At 45.0% G+C, this 17,554-nt stretch overlaps 1 protein-coding gene across 1 annotated transcript in view; it reads left to right on the top strand.

The window, feature by feature from the left end:
• LPCAT2 (lysophosphatidylcholine acyltransferase 2) overlaps positions 1-17,554 on the top strand; it is a 58,085-nt gene that overhangs the window by 33,701 nt on the left and 6,830 nt on the right. The window contains exons 11-13 of the mRNA XM_073581692.1: positions 2,179-2,304; positions 3,173-3,326; positions 4,465-4,563. Coding sequence (XP_073437793.1) covers positions 2,179-2,304; positions 3,173-3,326; positions 4,465-4,563 — 379 coding nt within the window. The remainder of the gene's footprint in view (positions 1-2,178; positions 2,305-3,172; positions 3,327-4,464; positions 4,564-17,554) is intronic.

Here is a 17,554-nt window from a genome sequence, read left to right as displayed (position 1 = left end):
AGGTCATTTTGAAGGGCTCTGGCAGTGCTCCTCCTGTTCCTCCTTGCACAAAGGTGGAGGTTGCGGTCCTACTGATGGGTTGTTGCCCTCCTATGGCCCCCTCCATGTCTCCTGGTGTACTGGCCTGTCTCCTGGTAGCGCCTCCATCCTCTGGATTACTACGCTGCCAAACACAGCAAACCTTGTCACAGCTTGCGTGTGGTCTGTGGCCCCCATCTGCAGAACCATTCCTTTATCGAGGGTGTCTTGATAATTGCCAATAATTTCCATCTGTTGTCTATTCCATTTGCACAACAGCATGTGAAATTGATTGTCAATCAGTGTTGCTTCCTAAGTGGACAGTTTGATTTCACAGAAGTTTGATTTACTTGGAGTTATATTCTGTTGTTTAAGTGTTATTTTTTTTGAGCAGTGTATGTGTGTGTGTATGTACCGTATGTATGTATATGTGTGTATATATAGTACAGAACAAAAGTTTGGACACACCTTCTCATTCAAAGAGTTTTCTTTATTTTCATGACTATGAAAATTGTAGATTCACTCTGAAGGCATCAAAACTATGAATTAAAACATGTGGAATTATATAATTAACAAAAAAGTGTGAAACAACAGAAAATATGTCTTATATTCTAGGTTCTTCAAAGTAGCCACCTTTTGCTTTGATTACTGCTTTGCACACTCTTGGCATTCTCTTGATGAGCTTCAAGAGGTAGTCACCGGAAATGGTTTTCACTTCACAGGTGTGCCCTGTCAGGTTTAGTAAATGGGATTTCTTGCCTTATAAATGGGGTTGGGACCAACAGTTGTGTTGTGCAGAAGTCTGGTGGATACACAGCGGACAGTCCTACTGAATAGAATGTTCGAATTTGTATTATGGCAAGAAAAAAGCAGCTAAGTAAAGAAAAACGAGTGGCCGCCACTACTTTATGAAATGAAGGTCAGTCAGTCCGAAAAATTGGGAAAACTTTGAAAGTGTCCCCAAGTGCAGTGGCAAAAACCATCAAGCGCTACAAAGAAACTGGCTCACATGAGGACCGCCCCAGGAAAGGAAAACCAAGAGTCACCTCTGCTGCGGAGGATAAGTTCATCCGAGTCACCAGCCTCAGAAATCGCAGGTTAACAGCAGCACAGATTAGAGACCAGGTCAATGCCACACAGAGTTCTAGCAGCAGACACATCTCTACAACAACTGTTAAGAGGAGACTTTGTGCAGCAGGCCTTCATGGTCAAATAGCTGCTAGGAAACCACGACTAAGGACAGGCAACAAGCAGAAGAGACTTGTTTGGGCTAAAGATCACAAGGAATGGACATTAGACTAGTGGAAATCTGTGCTTTGGTCTGATGAGTCCAAATTTGAGATCTTTGGTTCCAACCACCGTGTCTTTGTGCGACGCAGAAAAGGTGAACGGATGGACTCTACATGCCTGGTTCCCACCGTGAAGCATGGAGGAGGAGGTGTGATGGTGTGGGGGTGCTTTGCTGGTGACACTGTTGGGGATTTATTCAAAATTGAAGGCATACTGAACCAGCATGGCTACCACAGCATCTTGCAGCGGCATGCTATTCCATCCGGTTTGCGTTTAGTTGGACCATCATTTATTTTTCAACAGGACAATGACCCCAAACACACCTCCAGGCTGTGTAAGGGCTATTTGACCAAGAAGGAGAGTGATGGGGTGCTACACCAGATGACCTGGCCTCCACAGTCACCAGACCTGAACTCAATCGAGATGGTTTGGGGTGAGCTGGACCGCAGAGTGAAGGCAAAAGGGCCAACAAGTGCAAAGCATCTCTGGGAACTCCTTCAAGACTGTTGGAAGACCATTTCCGGTGACTACCTCTTGAAGCTCATCAAGAGAATGCCAAGAGTGTGCAAAGCAGCAGTCAAAGCAAAAGGTGGCTACTTTGAAGAACCTAGAATATAAGACATATTTTCAGTTGTTTCACACTTTTTTCTTAATTATATAATTCCACATGTTTTAGTTCATAGTTTTGAAGCCTCCAGAGTGAATCTACAATTTTCATAGTCGTGAAAATAAAGAAAACTCTTTGAAATGAGATGGTGTGTCCAAACTTTTGGCCTGTACTATATATATATATATATATATATATATATATATATATATATATATATATATATATAGTACATATCCGTATGTACAATTCATGCCTTGCAGATCTCTTGGAATGCCAGTAACCGATCATACCTATGAAGACTGCAGACTAATGTTGACCGCGAGAGATCTGACATTACCTATGGAGGCCGGCCTTGTGGAATTCACAAAAATCAGCAGAAAGTTAAAGTGAGATACATAATTCATATGCACAATCATGTGAAACCTTCTGACATCATCATTGTTGTTATTATTTTTGATAAATTATCCACCATTATATAGGATTATTATTTTAGATATGCAAACTAAGATTGATCAAAAGGATCATATAGAAGTGTCGGAGGCTTTTACCTATTTTTACCTAGCTTCACCTTTTCCCAGGGATAATAGCGATCTTTTACATTTTCTATTTGATACTTGAACTTTTTATGGAAATCTGACTCCAAGTTTCTTGCCGCCTAATCTGAGAACAGCATGATTTAAAGACAGAGACCCGGATTCCATTAATGTGTCACTTACTAGGCTGCGTGTTTTGATAAAATCACTGTTTTTATCAGCGGCAGATTATCACTACAGGACTAGTAATCCTTCCGCCAGCTAGTCCTTTTTATTCATTAGCTCTATAAAACCCCACCCCCACTACTGATTGGCAGCTGTGTAGACTGAATAGGCAGAAAGCACCAATCAAAGGTGTGGGCGGGATTATACAGGGATTGGCATTCAGAGCTGCAGCAGATAAAACCTTTGAGTTCATCAAAAGGGGCAGCAATCAGCCCAGTAAGTTACATATCGCTGGAACCGGGGTCTCAGCCTCTACATCATGCGGTTATTACATGGGATAGCAAAAACTTGCTGAGAGATTCCCTTTAAATAAATAATTATATGCCTAGAAACTCAGTATGTTTGTGTGCATTTAGAAAATAATATATATTTTGTGTGTATGTATGTGTGTGTGTGTGTGTGTGTGTGTATATATGTATGTATATATATATATATATATATATATATATATATATATATATATATATATATATTTATATATATAATTTTTTTTTAGCTTAAAATGGGACAATTTTCAGAAACAGCTGGAAAAGTACGCATCTATCGCTGACCTATCAAAAGGAGGAAGAATTGGGATTGAAGAGTTTGCTAATCATCTTAAGCTGCCGGTTTCCGATGTACTAAAAGAGCTGTTTGCGCTGTTCGATCGGGTATGTATAATGTCCTATAACAGGATAATGCATAAAATTGTCACCATTTGGGAAGGTAATTTTTGGACGCTAAAAAACAACCGCATTGAAAATTATGTATGGATTATTTCCTATTGTACAATGGTCAGACCTCAGCTTCAAGGCCCCGGTGGAAACAGTTAGTTACCGTAATGGTTAAAATGAGTCTTTCATCATATACTCAATGTGTAAAGCAGGCAGTATGCTCCCTCTAGTGGTCTCAATAAAAACTGACTACAACCAAGTTCATCTACAGTCATGGTCAAAAGTTTTGAAATACAATTCCCAGCATTTCATAAGTTATTAAACTTTTATTGACACATACATAAAGGCTCAATATCTACAGCATTGTCCCTTATTTGTCAAGACTTCTGCCATTCGCCCTGGTGTCTGCATTTTGACTCATCCATTGATCCATTCTTCCCTAATCGTTGCTTGGAATTTATCACAATTTCTGTGTAATGGCTGTTCCGCGTCTTGAGGAATTGACCACAGGTTCTCAATAGGATTGAGATCTGGGGAGTTTCCAGCCTTGGACCCAAAATGTCAATGCTTTTGTCATTGAGCCACTTAGTTATCACTTTTTCAATGTGACGTAGCCTCCGTTATTCTGGAAAAACCATTACATTGCTCCTGGATGGTTGGGAGACGTTTCTCTTGGAGGATGTTTAGATCACATTCTTTATTGATGGCCATGTTCTTAGGTAAAATTGTGAGTGAGCCCCTCTATATATGAAAAGCCCCCAAATGAATGGTCTATGGTTGCTTCACTGATGGCACAATGCAGGACTAGGGGTAGTGCTCACTTTTTCTTCTTTGTACAGAATCACCGTTTTCTCTGCTGCAGATCTAGCAGAGATGTAACCAGGCCCACATCACTGATAGGCAACTTTATGCACAGTGTACACAAAAAACAGCCAATCAGTGGTAGGGGCGTGGTTGGACTAGGAGGCATGAGACACCTAGTCCTGTAGTGATAATCTCATGCTGATAAAACACTGATTTTATTGAAACGGCAAAACGCAGCTTAGTAAAATGAAAATGTGTTACAAATGATGTCAAAAATTTAATTTAGCTCAATAGGTTTTCAATTTCTTCTTTTTTTTTTTATTTGGCATAGGACAAAGATGGCACAATAGACTTCAGAGAGTATGTAATCGGCATAGCAATTCTCTGCAATCCTGCCAATTCGGAGGATACCATCCAAATGGCATTTAAGGTACACAGCTTTTATATTTCATAAGTCTGATTGTGATTCTTGTTCCGAGCTATAACACATAATTCACTTTAGGTGGATTCAGATGCGCCCATCTCGCCCCAAGGGCATATTTTTTGCTTGTTTTTTTTTTAAATTGATGAGACGAAATATACATTATTCTGTTTTATATAGTGGCATCAGTGATTAATGCACAAATCATAAAATCAAAACGGTGCTTGATCCATCCTGTGAATTTGTCAGCTTTTCGGGCAGCTGCCTGGCATTGGTGACTTCGGTTCAGCTGACTATTTATTGATTTTTTACCCTTCGCCACGACAGCACCCACTGGAGCTATCGGATCCGCCCCATTGAAACAGGAAACCCTACAGAAAGATAAAAGGGGGCAGTCCGCCTTTCCTCCTTAGTTTTGGTTTCCTGTTCCCAGGGGAACCTCAGATTGAACCCTTCAGGAAGCATACCTGGGCCAGTGCACGCCGTCTGTGCAGTATCCGTGAGAACGGCAGGGGTTGCGGTCCAGAAGCAGCGTCGGGGGAGTTTCCGTTAGACGGCTCCCCCCTCGTCTGGTGGATGGATTAGAGTGATGACCGGGTCCGGGGAGGGCTGCCCGGTCTCACTCAGGAGCGCGCCGGGCAGCGCTGAAGAATTCTCAGCGACGACTCCAGGTCCAGTGGAGAGCCGCCGCTGCAGGAGCAGTAAGAGCGCCAGTGGCGCGAGAGAAGAAAAAAAAACAACGCAGCGACGGCAGCGTCCTGGCTGAGAGGCGCTGGGCCTGCGCATGCGCCGCCCTACGCAGGTGCTCCGAGCCCCGGAAGTAATGAGTGATCTTCCGGGGCATGATGGCTGAGGCGGGGCGCCCACAAGCGTGATTGCGCAGGCGCAAGGAGCGCGATTGAACCCGGAGGGACTTCCAGGTCGAAAAAAAAGAAAAAAAAAGGGAGGGCTATTTAAACAGACGCCGCGGAGCAGTCGGCGATGAACCATGTCATCTACAGGAGATGTGCACGCTCCAGCAGGGGACTCTGCAGGGGGCAGTACCTCCCGGGACCGCGCTGCCAAAGGATCCACGGACACCGCTCGCAGAAGAGAATCAAGATCCAGGACTGGGTCTAAGCCATCTGATCCGGTACCATAAGCTTCACTGGGTGAGTGCGCAAAAGATATACTCTGCCTATTAAGCTGACACCCCTTTTTTCTCTCGCCATGTCTCACCCTCTTTCCAGACGAACAAAAAAGACAAATCCAAACACAAAGAATGCGCTTTATGCGCTCAGCCTTTCCCTGACTCCTACCCCAAAAAGCCCTGTAAGCAATGCACTAGGGAGACTAGACAGGGAGCCGCAGTGTCATCAAAGGACATACGGACCATAATTAGAGAGGAATTACAGGCTATCACCCGTGCTAGTACTCCCTCAGAAACTAGGAGCAAAAAACAAATGACTCCCAGCTCAGATTCAGAGGAGGAACAAGAGATAGTCTCAGACTCCTCACTCAAATCATCATCATCAGAAATTGAGGGACGATCATGTTTTCCCCTGGATAGTGTGGATAACTTGGTCAAATCCGTAAGAAATACCATGGGGTGTGAGGAGACAAAGAGGGCCCAAACCACGCAAGACATAATGTTTGCGGGTTTGGCGGAGAGAAAAAGGAGAGCTTTTCCAGTAATACCGGCAATTAAGTTCCTAATAAAGAGAGAATGGAAAAAACATGATCAAAGAAGTTGTCTCCCATCGGCCTCAAAAAGGAAATATCCATTTAGCGACGACGAGCTACTAAAATGGACAAAAATTCCTAAAGTTGACGCTGCTGTAGCCTCCACCTCTAAACAATCTACTCTTCCGGTAGAGGATGCAGGCTTACTGTCCGACCCACTAGACCGTAAAGCGGAGTCATCATTAAAAAGGTCTTGGGAAACAACTACGTGCATTTTTAAGCCAGCAGTAGCCAGCACATGCACCGCCAGGTCAATGCTCGTTTGGTTATGTGGCGCCCCTGAGGGTTCAGTCGCCACAGAGGTACTGCACCTCCTCCTGAGGTGTGGTACCCCACCATACAGGTAAGGTGGAGACAACTGACCACACTCCAACACCTGCATCCCACACAACATAGTAGTGTAGCAGTGCACCTTTGGTGGCTCCCTGCTTGGAACACGAAGAGTGCTGGGAGGTGGGTGGAGCTAGTCTGCACAAAGAGAGCGGGAGTTCTTTAGGACTAGGTCAGTCTGACTAGGTCAGTCTGTGAGAGAAGATCCCCTCAGTGGGATGGAAGGAAGGAAGTGCTGCAGCAGACCTCAGTGACCTGGGTCTGCTGGCACAGGAAAGAGATATTCAGAAAGCCTAATTCTCCATAAGAAAGTTTTGTACGGAACGTAAGGAGAAGAAGAGAACTAAGGATTAGGGTTAGAGCAGAACCCTTCCTCAAGTTCTAAGCGCAAGGCCGGGGTCCGGTCCCCAAGGTTGTATGGATACTAATGGTCCTGCGACAGACACCGGAGGAATAGAAGTTCTCACCACTTTATTCCCACATAAGACTTGGGGGCACAACAGCAACGTGAGTGAGCCGGGACGTAGTATCAAGGAGTCCCCGAAGCAGGCTACAGCTGTCTGCCGTACAAGTAGAGTTCTAAGAACATCAGAAAGGAGGAACTCCAGTGTAACTCAGTACTGTGAGTACTTCACTACGAGCGCTAAGGAGGGAGACGTTCAGAAAAGGCACATATGTTGGCGGAGTGTTGGAACGGAGTACTTCATCTTGCCTGGAGGTTGGCTGAGCCCCTGACCTGGAGGAAACGGCACCGAGGCAGGCACCTGTATGCACAACAGACTGTGAGTAAAGCTTTGGAACTACATGCCCTGGTGTCCTCCACTTATTCTATTCCTGCGCCAACACACTCAACACTGCTACATCGCCGTACCTGACACAGCACCATCTACGTCTCCTGCCTATCTCGCCATCTACCCTGCCCTGGGACTAAAGCCCTGCCTGTGGAGGGCTACACCATCATTGCTGCACCACACCATCTGTCCCAGAGGATCTGTCTGCAGCGTCGGCTTAACATCTTCATTGCCGAACACCACAGGTGGCATCACGAATCATTCACTTATAAACTTTAATCATCATCCACACGCTCAACATTCCCCTTTTACAATGGACGCCCAGGGCCATGGACCGGGTCACAGCTACCGTGACATCTCCCATTGAAACCAACTGGCCCGGCTCCGAGTACCCTGCCGCCCTGGGTGAGGGCGATCCAGTTAGACCAATTGGACCAACAAATCGAGCAGAAGGTGTCTAGAGAAAAACTACGAGCCGCTATTCCATTAATTAGAGGAGCAGCAGCCTTCATGGCTGATGCATCGGCAGACACCCTATGCCTAGCAGCAAGATCGGCGGGTCATGTAAACAGCGCCAGGCGAGCGCTATGGATGAAAAGCTGGAAGGGGGACGCACACGCACAATCAAAATCTAAGATCTGCGCGATCCCGTGCGAGGGTGAGTTTCTCTTTGGGAAAGCCGTAGACGACATACTCACCAAAGCCAAAGAAAGGAAGAAGGCTTTCCCTGATTCTTCTATCCCTTTCTACAGGAGAACCTTTAAAAGACGACCGTTTGGGAGAAGGAGACAAACTGATAGATCAACTAGATGGCCCACAAAAGAAGAGAAGCAAAAGGGTAGCATGTTTAGAGGTTCAACATTCCGAAAGGAAAATAAATACTGAACAATCAGTCGCCCCAGTAGGGGGTAGGCTGAAACTTTATTTTTCAAAATGGGAAGCAATAACATCATGCTCATGGATTCTAAATATAATTAAAGAAGGAATAAAATTAGAATTCCTTCATATTCCCCACGACTCATTTATTATAACCCGCTTTAACTCAACAATGCAACAAGAAGCCCTCGAAATCGAAATTCGTAGTCTACTATCCAAGAGGGTTTTAGTAAAAGTCCCAGAGGGGCAAGAGGGCAGAGGATTCTACTCTATTTTTTTTTTAATCAGATAGTTTTTATTAAAAGTTTTGGAAATGACAGGCATGTACAACTTACAACATGTTATCAAACATTCCCTTCCCCCATAACACCCTACTCCCCTTGTCCGATGGCATGGACTGGTACATAGCGAATAAACCCAATTGTATCACACAGCCAAATCACTTGAGAAAAGGCAAGAAACAACCGACAGGAGACCACCTCCAAAGCCCACCCACTAATCCAGAAGATTCGAGGCTGCCAGGCTGGGAATCTTCAACCATCCCTCCCATATTTTCCCAAAAATATGCGGCACACCTCTCCTAAGATACACAGACTTTTCCCTATATAATATTTGGTTCAACCTATTAATATATTCTTTTCTTGAGGGGATTTCGTCAGAAATCCAGTGATAAGCTATCAGCTTTCGGGCCACAAATAGCATTCTGGCCACAGCAATTTTAAGATATTGATCCCCTCCCACCTCATCAACATAACCCAGAACACAAATCATGGGGTCCCTGGGAATATCCTGTCCCGTGACCAAGTGTATAAGGCCAAGGACCACGATCCAAAATATCTGCAGGCAAGAACATGTCCACATCATGTGTAAAATGTCCGCATTATCTGTTGTGCACTTGGGGCACCTTGAATCCGACCGCAACCCTCTATTAAACAACCATTCGGGAGACCTGTATGTCCTATAGAGGACATATAGCTGAGACAGGCGGCCAGGCTCACTAAGAGACAATCTGGGAATCATCTGTAGAATCGAGTCCCACTGCTCCACTGATATCGTACCCAGCTGTTGTTCCCACTTTATCAGTGCGCCAATAGGATGCTTTGACAGGACCTGTCCAAGTAAGCCACCATACACCATTGAAATCAGTCCTCTGGTGGACCCTTGCATACCGAGCCTATGAATAAGGACGTCATGGTGTATGGTTAGGTCAACTTTTTTGCTCTGCACCATATACGCGTGACGCAGCTGCAAATATTGATAAAACATAGAGCGTTGGAGGGGAAATTCCCGTCCCAGTTGCTCGAAAGTTTTAAAAACCCCTCCCTCCACCAGCTGCGACACCCACCATATGCCAGTCCGCCTCCAGTGAGCAAAGCCTCTGAGCGTTTTCATACATGGCAAATGCTGATTGTCCCATATGGGGGAGTACTTTGTAAGACCGCGTATTCCTCTCAGCTGCCTCAGCTTATCCCATACTCTCACCATTAGAAGCACCGTAGGAAACCTGGATGCAAGAGATCGAAATCTACCCGACTCCAGACTCGACACCAGTGATCCCCGTCCCACTAAAAATTGAAGGATCTTCTGACCTCCCACCAAATCCGCCAACTCGCCCTCCATCCCTCCTGCTACATGCTGGCACTGGGAAGACAAAAAATAAAGCCATGGGTTGGGCAACGCAAGTCCCCCCTCATCCTTAGGTTTTTGCAAGTGTTCAAGTTTAATTCTCGCGCCTTGTTTCAGCCAAACGAGCTCTCTAAAAATCATATTAATTTTATGAAACCTGTTCTGAGGAAGCCAGACAGGGGAATTATGAAGGACATATAAGAGTTGCGGCATAACTACCATCTTCAACAGATTCACTCTTCCCACTACAGAGAGGTGTAACTTTGCCCAGGCCTTAACCTTCTGTTTGATCCTGTCCAACAACGGGACAACATTTAGACTCTCATAATCTGTCAGCTTATTGGATATTTTTATGCCCAAATATTGAAGGGACGTTGCAACCGGCACACCTACCACATCGCAGGAGCTTGAGTCCAGTGGGAGGAGCGCAGACTTCTCCCAGTTAATAACCAGACCCGAGACCTCCCCAAACGCCCCAAGAAGTGTCATCGTGTTTTGTAATGATCTGTCCGCGTCCGCTAAAAATAATAACAGGTCGTCCGCATATAATGCTACCTTCTCCTCATGCTCCCCATACCGGAATCCCTCTATGCCATCATCCGATCTTATCCTCGAGGCCAACGGCTCCACCGCGAGAGCAAACAGCAGCGGGGATAAAGGGCATCCCTGCCTTGTTCCTCTATGAAGTGAAAAAGGGTCAGACAACTGACCATTAGCCCTCAGCCGAGCACTCGGCTCCGAGTACAAGAGCTTGATCCAGCCAATAAAGCCCGGGCCAAAGCCCAAACAGTGAAGCGTCGCCCATAAATAGTCCCACTCCACACTATCAAATGCCTTAGCGGCGTCTAGGGACAGAACCACCCTCTTCCCGGCATTATCAGGCCTCACCTGCATATTCAGATATAATCTCCTAATATTCATAGCCGTCGATTTGTTGGGCATAAACCCCGTCTGGTCAGGGTGTATTAACACAGATACTACCTTTGAGAGTCGAATGGCCAGGACCTTTGCTAAAAGTTTAATGTCTAGCGTCAACAGGGAGATGGGCCTATACGACGCAGGCAGAGTTGGGTCTTTATCCTTTTTCAACAGCACGGCAATGACAGCTTCTCGCATAGACGGTATTCTACTCTATTTTTAGTTGCCAAACCAGACGGTACGTTTAGAACAATCATAAATTTGAAAAAGCTTAATACGTTTAGTAAAAATTATAAATTTAAAATGGAATCAATTAGATCCACCATTAAACTTCTCTTCCCTAACTGTGTAATGGCAGGAATTGACTTGAAAGACGCTTACTATCATCTCCCTATTCATGATGGATACCAAAGGCACCTAAGGGTACGCAGTAGCATTCGAAGGCAAGATCCATCACTTTCAGTATACAGCCATGCCCTTCGGTCTCACTACAGCACCACGAATCTTCACCAAAGTGATGTTGGAGGTGATGGCCTATCTTCGTCAAAAAGACACTTTAATCGTGCCTTACCTTGATGACTTCTTAGTTATCGGGAACTCAATCACCCAGTGTACTAGACGTGTGGCTGATACGGTCTCATCTTTGCGGGATCTAGGCTGGATCATCAACTTTCAGAAGTCCAGACTTGTTCCACTCTCCCTCCAGATGTTTTTAGGGTTCCAGTTAGACTCTACGACCCAGAAATGTCTACTCCCTCAGGTAAAAATTACGCTTATAAAAAAATAAGGTTGAGGCAGCAATGGACAGACCACGCATGTCTCTGAGAGAGGCAATGTTGCTATTGGGGTCGCTCACTTCTTGTGCCCCGGTAGTTCAGTGGGCCCATTATCACATCCGCACACTGCAATATCAGATCCTCTAAGAGGACAGACGACACGGCGGTCACCTCGAGAACAAGATAACCCTATCCCAGGAAGTCTTGACTTCTCTAGAATCGTGGCTAGATAGTAATCATTTGTCCACGGGAGTTCCATGGGTATTATTACCATCCCATATCTTAACCACCGACTCTAGCCCCCACGGCTGGGGAGCCCATATGGGGAATAGCTTCTGTCAAGGAAGGTGGAGTAGGGAGGAACTGCAGTACTCATCTAACTTAAAGGAGTTGACGGCAGGACATTATGCTTTACATCATTTTCTTCCACAGCTCCAGCAGAAGCATGTCAGGATCTTATCGGACAACACCAACACAGTGGCGTATTTAAACAGACAGGGCGGTACTCGATCAGAGACTCTGATGTCTTCTGCAGCAAGAATCTTAAGTTTAGCTGAAAATTATTTGTTGTCCCTTTCTGCCCTTCATATCACGGGAAAGAACAACAGAGAAGCGGACTTCTTAAGCCGACACACACTTGGGCAAGGGGAGTGGTGCCTCAATCACCGAATTTTCAAGGACATAGTAGCTCTATGAGGGCAACCTCAAGTGGAACTCTTTGCTACAAAAGAGAACAGACAAGTAAAAACATTTGCCTCCCTGTCCCCGTCAGATCATCCAGACAAACTGGACGCCCTCCAGACCTCATGGAAATACAACCTAGCATATGCCTTCCCTCCGATAATCCTTCTACCACAGGTCATCCGGAAGATCAGAGAAGACAGGGCGAGGGTAATTTTGATAGCACCATTCTAGCCCAAGAGACCGTGGTTCTCATGGCTACGAACCATGTCGGTGTCAGATCCTTGGGTTCTACCTTCGATTCCCAACCTACTCTCCCAAGGCCTTTTTTTCCACCCCCAAGTGGACAGCTTACACTTGACGGCGTGGAATTTGAAAGGCAGCTACTAGAATCAAGACGGTTTTCCCAAACACTAATTGCTACGTTCCTACAGAGCAGGAAGCAGTCCACTACTCAGATTTATCCGAAATATGGAAAAATTTTCTGCAGTTCCATACAACCCCTCAAACCACAGAAATCCCGATAGTTCCTATCTTGGAATTTCTACAAAAAGGGAAAGATCTAGGTCTGACAGTAAATACATTGAAAGTCCAAGTGTCCGCATTGGGGGCACTTTATTGCCATAATATAGCGGGGAATAAGTGGGTGTTGCGATTTATTACAGCTTGTGAATGAATGGCTCCTATTCACATACTACAATCCCTCCGTGGGACTTAAACTTGGTCTTAGATGCCCTAATGGAAGCCCCCTTTGAACCAATAGACACGATATCTCTAAAATACTTGTCACTCAAGACGGCCTTCTTAGTAGCACTAACGTCTGCTAGGAGAGTTAGCGACATCCAAGCTCTATCCATAGACCCACCCTTTCTCCAGATATACCAGGATAGGTTGATATTGAAACCAGACCCCTCATACCTTCCTAAGGTATCAACAAAATTCCATAGATCCCAAGAAATACTCCTCCCGACCTTCTTCAGAGACCCCTCCACTCCTGAAGAACAGAGATTTCACACCTTGGACGTTAGAAGAACTGTCTTAAAATACATTGCGAGATCCAGGAGCTGGAGGCAGTGTAGGGCTCTGTTCATATCTTTTCAGGGCTGTAAAAAGGTGGTATGGAGTCACGAAGAGCACCTTATCCTGGTGGATCAGGGAATCAGGGATGCCATCCGATTAGCCTACTCCGCGAGAAGTGAAGATCCTCCGGAGAATATCAGAGCGCATTCTACCAGAGCAATGACGTCCTCCTGGGCCTAGAGGGGAGACGTTCCAATCGAAGCCATATGTAAGGCGGCAATTTGGTCAACCCCTTCTACTTTCTATAATCACTATAGACTTGACCTTTCACCAACTTCTGACCTAAGCTTTGGCAGGACTGTCCTTGGCACTGTGGTCCCACCCAGGTGATGGTCTCTGGAATCTCCAGTGGGTGCTGTCGTGGCGAAGGGTAAAAAGCCGGATTACTTACCGGTAATGCTCTTTTAATGAGTCCACGACAGCACCCGCTCACTTCCCTCGCTATGAAGATAACAATAGTAATAAATACACCATATATTAAAGTGTATCTCTCAAAGTAAATAAATTAAATTTAAAATGCAAGAACTTTGCCTAGCTCTTGGCGGTCCTCCTGGTACTCTGAAATACAACTGAGGAGGAAAGGCGGACCGCCCCCTTTTATCTTTCTGTAGGGTTTCCTGTTCCAAAGGGACGGATCCGAAACCTCCAGTGGGTGCTGTCGTGGACTCATTAAAAGAGCATTACCGGTAAGTAATCCGGCTTATTTTTTTTTTTTAATATCCCACAAAACATTTTCCATTTCGGTTGCACTCTGTGTTTAACCATTTACTTGGTAATTGTGAATTTGTTCTTTTAGTTCTATGTTTTGCGTTGTCCAAGTTTAACCCCTTAACGCAAGTGTGGACATTAGGCAGGATCGGCCGAAGACCTAATGTGTACGGTGCATCTCGACCTCCTCAGACAGTAGATGTTGGATCATAAAATAAGTAGATAATAAAGTATAGGCTAAGGCCTGTTTCACACTTCCGTTTTTTCAAATCCGTCAAAATCCGTTGGTTTCCGTTAAAAAACGGATCCGCCATTTTTTTGCAGGATCCGTTTTTGTCCCATAGCGGTTACCGCGGATCCGTCAAAAAAACGGATCCGGGTTTTTAAAACGGATCCGTTTGCATCCGTTTCCGTCAAAAAAACGGAAACTGATCCGTTTGGCGGACACAAAAACGGAAGTGTGAAACAGGCCTTAGAGAAGAAAAGAAATAGAATAGAACTAAAGCTTTGAAATATATTTTAAAAGGCTCGTCTCACCATAAAAATGGCGTAGCGATACGGCATCTGAAACCCCCAGTGATCCGTTACTATTTATCAGGGAAGTTGCAGCCAGCCATACAATTCCCTCTGTACCATTTCATGGCTCTATGCTTTGGAGGGTTGATAAGGTGTCCTAAGTTGAGAACCTCTTTCTATGATATTCCATATATAGTGTAACATATGGAAAGGCTCTTGAACACCTTACAGGGGTTTTCCCAAAATTGTATCCACTAGATAGGAATAACTAGCTGATTGCAAGGGTTCTGATCGTTGGGACCCCCAAGCAATTCTGAGAACAGGGCTTTGTCACCCAGTAGAAGTGGCTCTGAAGAATTGGCTGAACACTGTACTTGGCTTTCTCTGCCAAACCCATAGTCAATGAATGGAGCAGAGGTCAGAGGTCAGAGTGCCTTCAGAAATTTAGTGGTTCTGGACCCCCATTTTTGGGTTTCCTGATGGTCATAGTGGACAGATTTCCTAAAATTTTTCAAATTTTTCAAAACCTCCTTTTAAGGGATTGATAAAACACTAGGGAGAAAGTAGCGCAAATAGGGCCTTATCCGACAAACACTAAAGGGTATTTTTGTCAGATTGTGCTAACCCGATCCATGGTATTATGCTTTAAGTCGATGTTCAGCTGCTGCGGATCCACGGGTTCTAAAAACTGATAAGTATCAGGATCTGGAGAATTTGTGGATACCTTACACGCTGCTGATTTATTGAAGATGTCAGTTCACAGAAAATTATTAAACTTCTGGTTTTTAGTTAACGCGTTTCGAAGTGCCAGAAGGGGACCCTGGGACAAGGTAACGCCTGGCTGTGGGTACTGAAACAGGGAGCAATGTCTCTGCGAGCGGCCACTGGGACTGGTAAAGGCAAGAACTCGGGGTATCAGGGTCGTATTGACACATCAGTACCCATATGACCCTACCCCAAGGAGAATGCAGGCAATTCCAACTTCTCCCCATTGCTTTGCTGTACCTGTTGCCTGGTTTAGGAAAGGAGCTGGTTTATTGTTTTATTGGTTTATTGCACACCCCCAACACTCATTTCTTTGTAGCGTGCCAAGGTATCAGACACATGACCACCCTGGGCACGATTACAGGTCTTCCTACCCTGAGCTTACAACCTTATATGTGTCTTTTGAGGGCTGTAAGTTCAGGTTCCGGGGGGGAGACCCGTGGTCAGTCTAGGCATTGTTGTCTACAAGTGGATCGTGAGATACAGTCATGTGAACCCGGCGTTAACTCAGGAGAAGACTCAGGAAAGGCGGTGTTTCTATGGTACCCTTCACTTTGGTTAAGTGTTTTTGCGCCTTACACCGAAATGTCCATAAAGAACAGTGGTATGGGGAATCTTTCTTTCATGGCCGAGTTCCTGCCAAGGTGGTAAAAAAAATAGATTTTTCATGGCTGGTGCAGGCATATATCTATCATGAAAGATGGAACCCTAAAAATAAGGTAGCCTGATTCCATGTGTTCTGTCCTAACCAATTCCTAAGACAGGATAAGTTCAGCATAGTGCGTGTCTTGTAGCTATGGTTTATTTTTACCCTACAGTCCATGTATAGTCTCGTCCGCCAATATCTTTGCTTTAATCCGTTGGACTTTATTTTTTTTTTTAATTAAGAGCAATGTAGCTTTTCATTAGTGAAGAATCGAGCTGCGTTTTCCATATAATATCCCTAATGATAACCCGAAGGTTTCGATGACCTTTGTTTCTAATGTGCTAATACCTGGACCTTCCATCTGTTGTCCGGGCAACATGGCGACATGGCTTTAGGCCTTCAGGGCGGGAGGCAGTTGAATCCCTCCGTAAACATCACCTCTGTTGTAATGTGTGATGGATAATGAATATAGGTTATTTTTCTTTCCAGGTAACGCTCTTTTCCTTTTTGTCTGATATCTCCAGAGTGAGAACGTATCTACAGCCCTAAGCTCCATAATGCAAAAAGCTAAAATATCCAGGTATGGCGGGGGCAGGTGGTAGGTTTTTAGGACAAAAACGAGGATGAAACATTTGAATGTGGCACAGAAATATCTTTCACTTTAGACAAATAGGAAAAACACCACAAGGGACCAATAACTAGTGTGGTAATCGGTGGCCGTTAGATGCCTCTTGCCGGTAAACAGGGGTGTATCTACAATAGGTGCAGGGGTTGCTCCCTGGAGCCCAAAAGTTCCTTTGGCCTACATGAAAAGACCAATATTATTACAGATTTGCAGTAATTGGGGGCCCCGTTGGAGCTTTTGCATTGGGGCCCTTGAGCTTCAAGTTGCGCCACTGACGATAAGCCACACTCCTTTTCAGCGAGGCAATGCCGCTTTGTCGCAGAAAGTGTCTGAGAAGCATAATAGATATGATGCAGGTCATAATGGGCAGTTTTTATGCAAATTATGCTAATATTTTGGAGCGTATCGCTTGATGTCTCTCATCCAATAAAATATGCTCATAAGCATCACAAGCTGCATATTAACAGGCCGTGCATCATAGTGATAACATACAGTCACCATACACTGCAGTGTCACTCCGTTGGTGGATGCCCTCTTTTGGCCCCTCACCGTATGGCTCTACTCATATCTTTGATTTGGCTATCAGTGTTTTCAGGCCAGGTTGTGTGCCCCCTTTGTACAAGAAGGGAAACACCGACCACCCCACAGAAGTTGGGGGCCAAAATCCACATATTGTTTTTGCATAGACTCCAAAAAAGGCGTGGCTCTCCAGGGATGACATGGTACCTCAGGCTTTGGCTCTCAACACTTTGCCCCCACTGGGACTTAGTCACTGCCACCATGTGGGTTACTGCTGCAGCCCACCAACCATGGGAATCCTCCAAAGGGATGTACTCAATCTTTTTCTCTAGCTATAAATTATTGAGGTCCTCTATTTGCTCCTCGGTTTTCACTGATCTTTGGTGGACAACAATAGTTTCTTCCCTATAGTCTTCTCTTA

This window comes from Dendrobates tinctorius, unplaced genomic scaffold (genome assembly GCF_039654945.1).
Source record: "Dendrobates tinctorius isolate UK_male_01 unplaced genomic scaffold, ASM3965494v1 ptg000009l, whole genome shotgun sequence".
Taxonomy (NCBI): domain Eukaryota; kingdom Metazoa; phylum Chordata; class Amphibia; order Anura; family Dendrobatidae; genus Dendrobates; species Dendrobates tinctorius.
The sequence above is the reverse complement of the archived record's forward strand: the minus strand, read 5'-3'. Positions and strand labels throughout refer to the sequence as shown.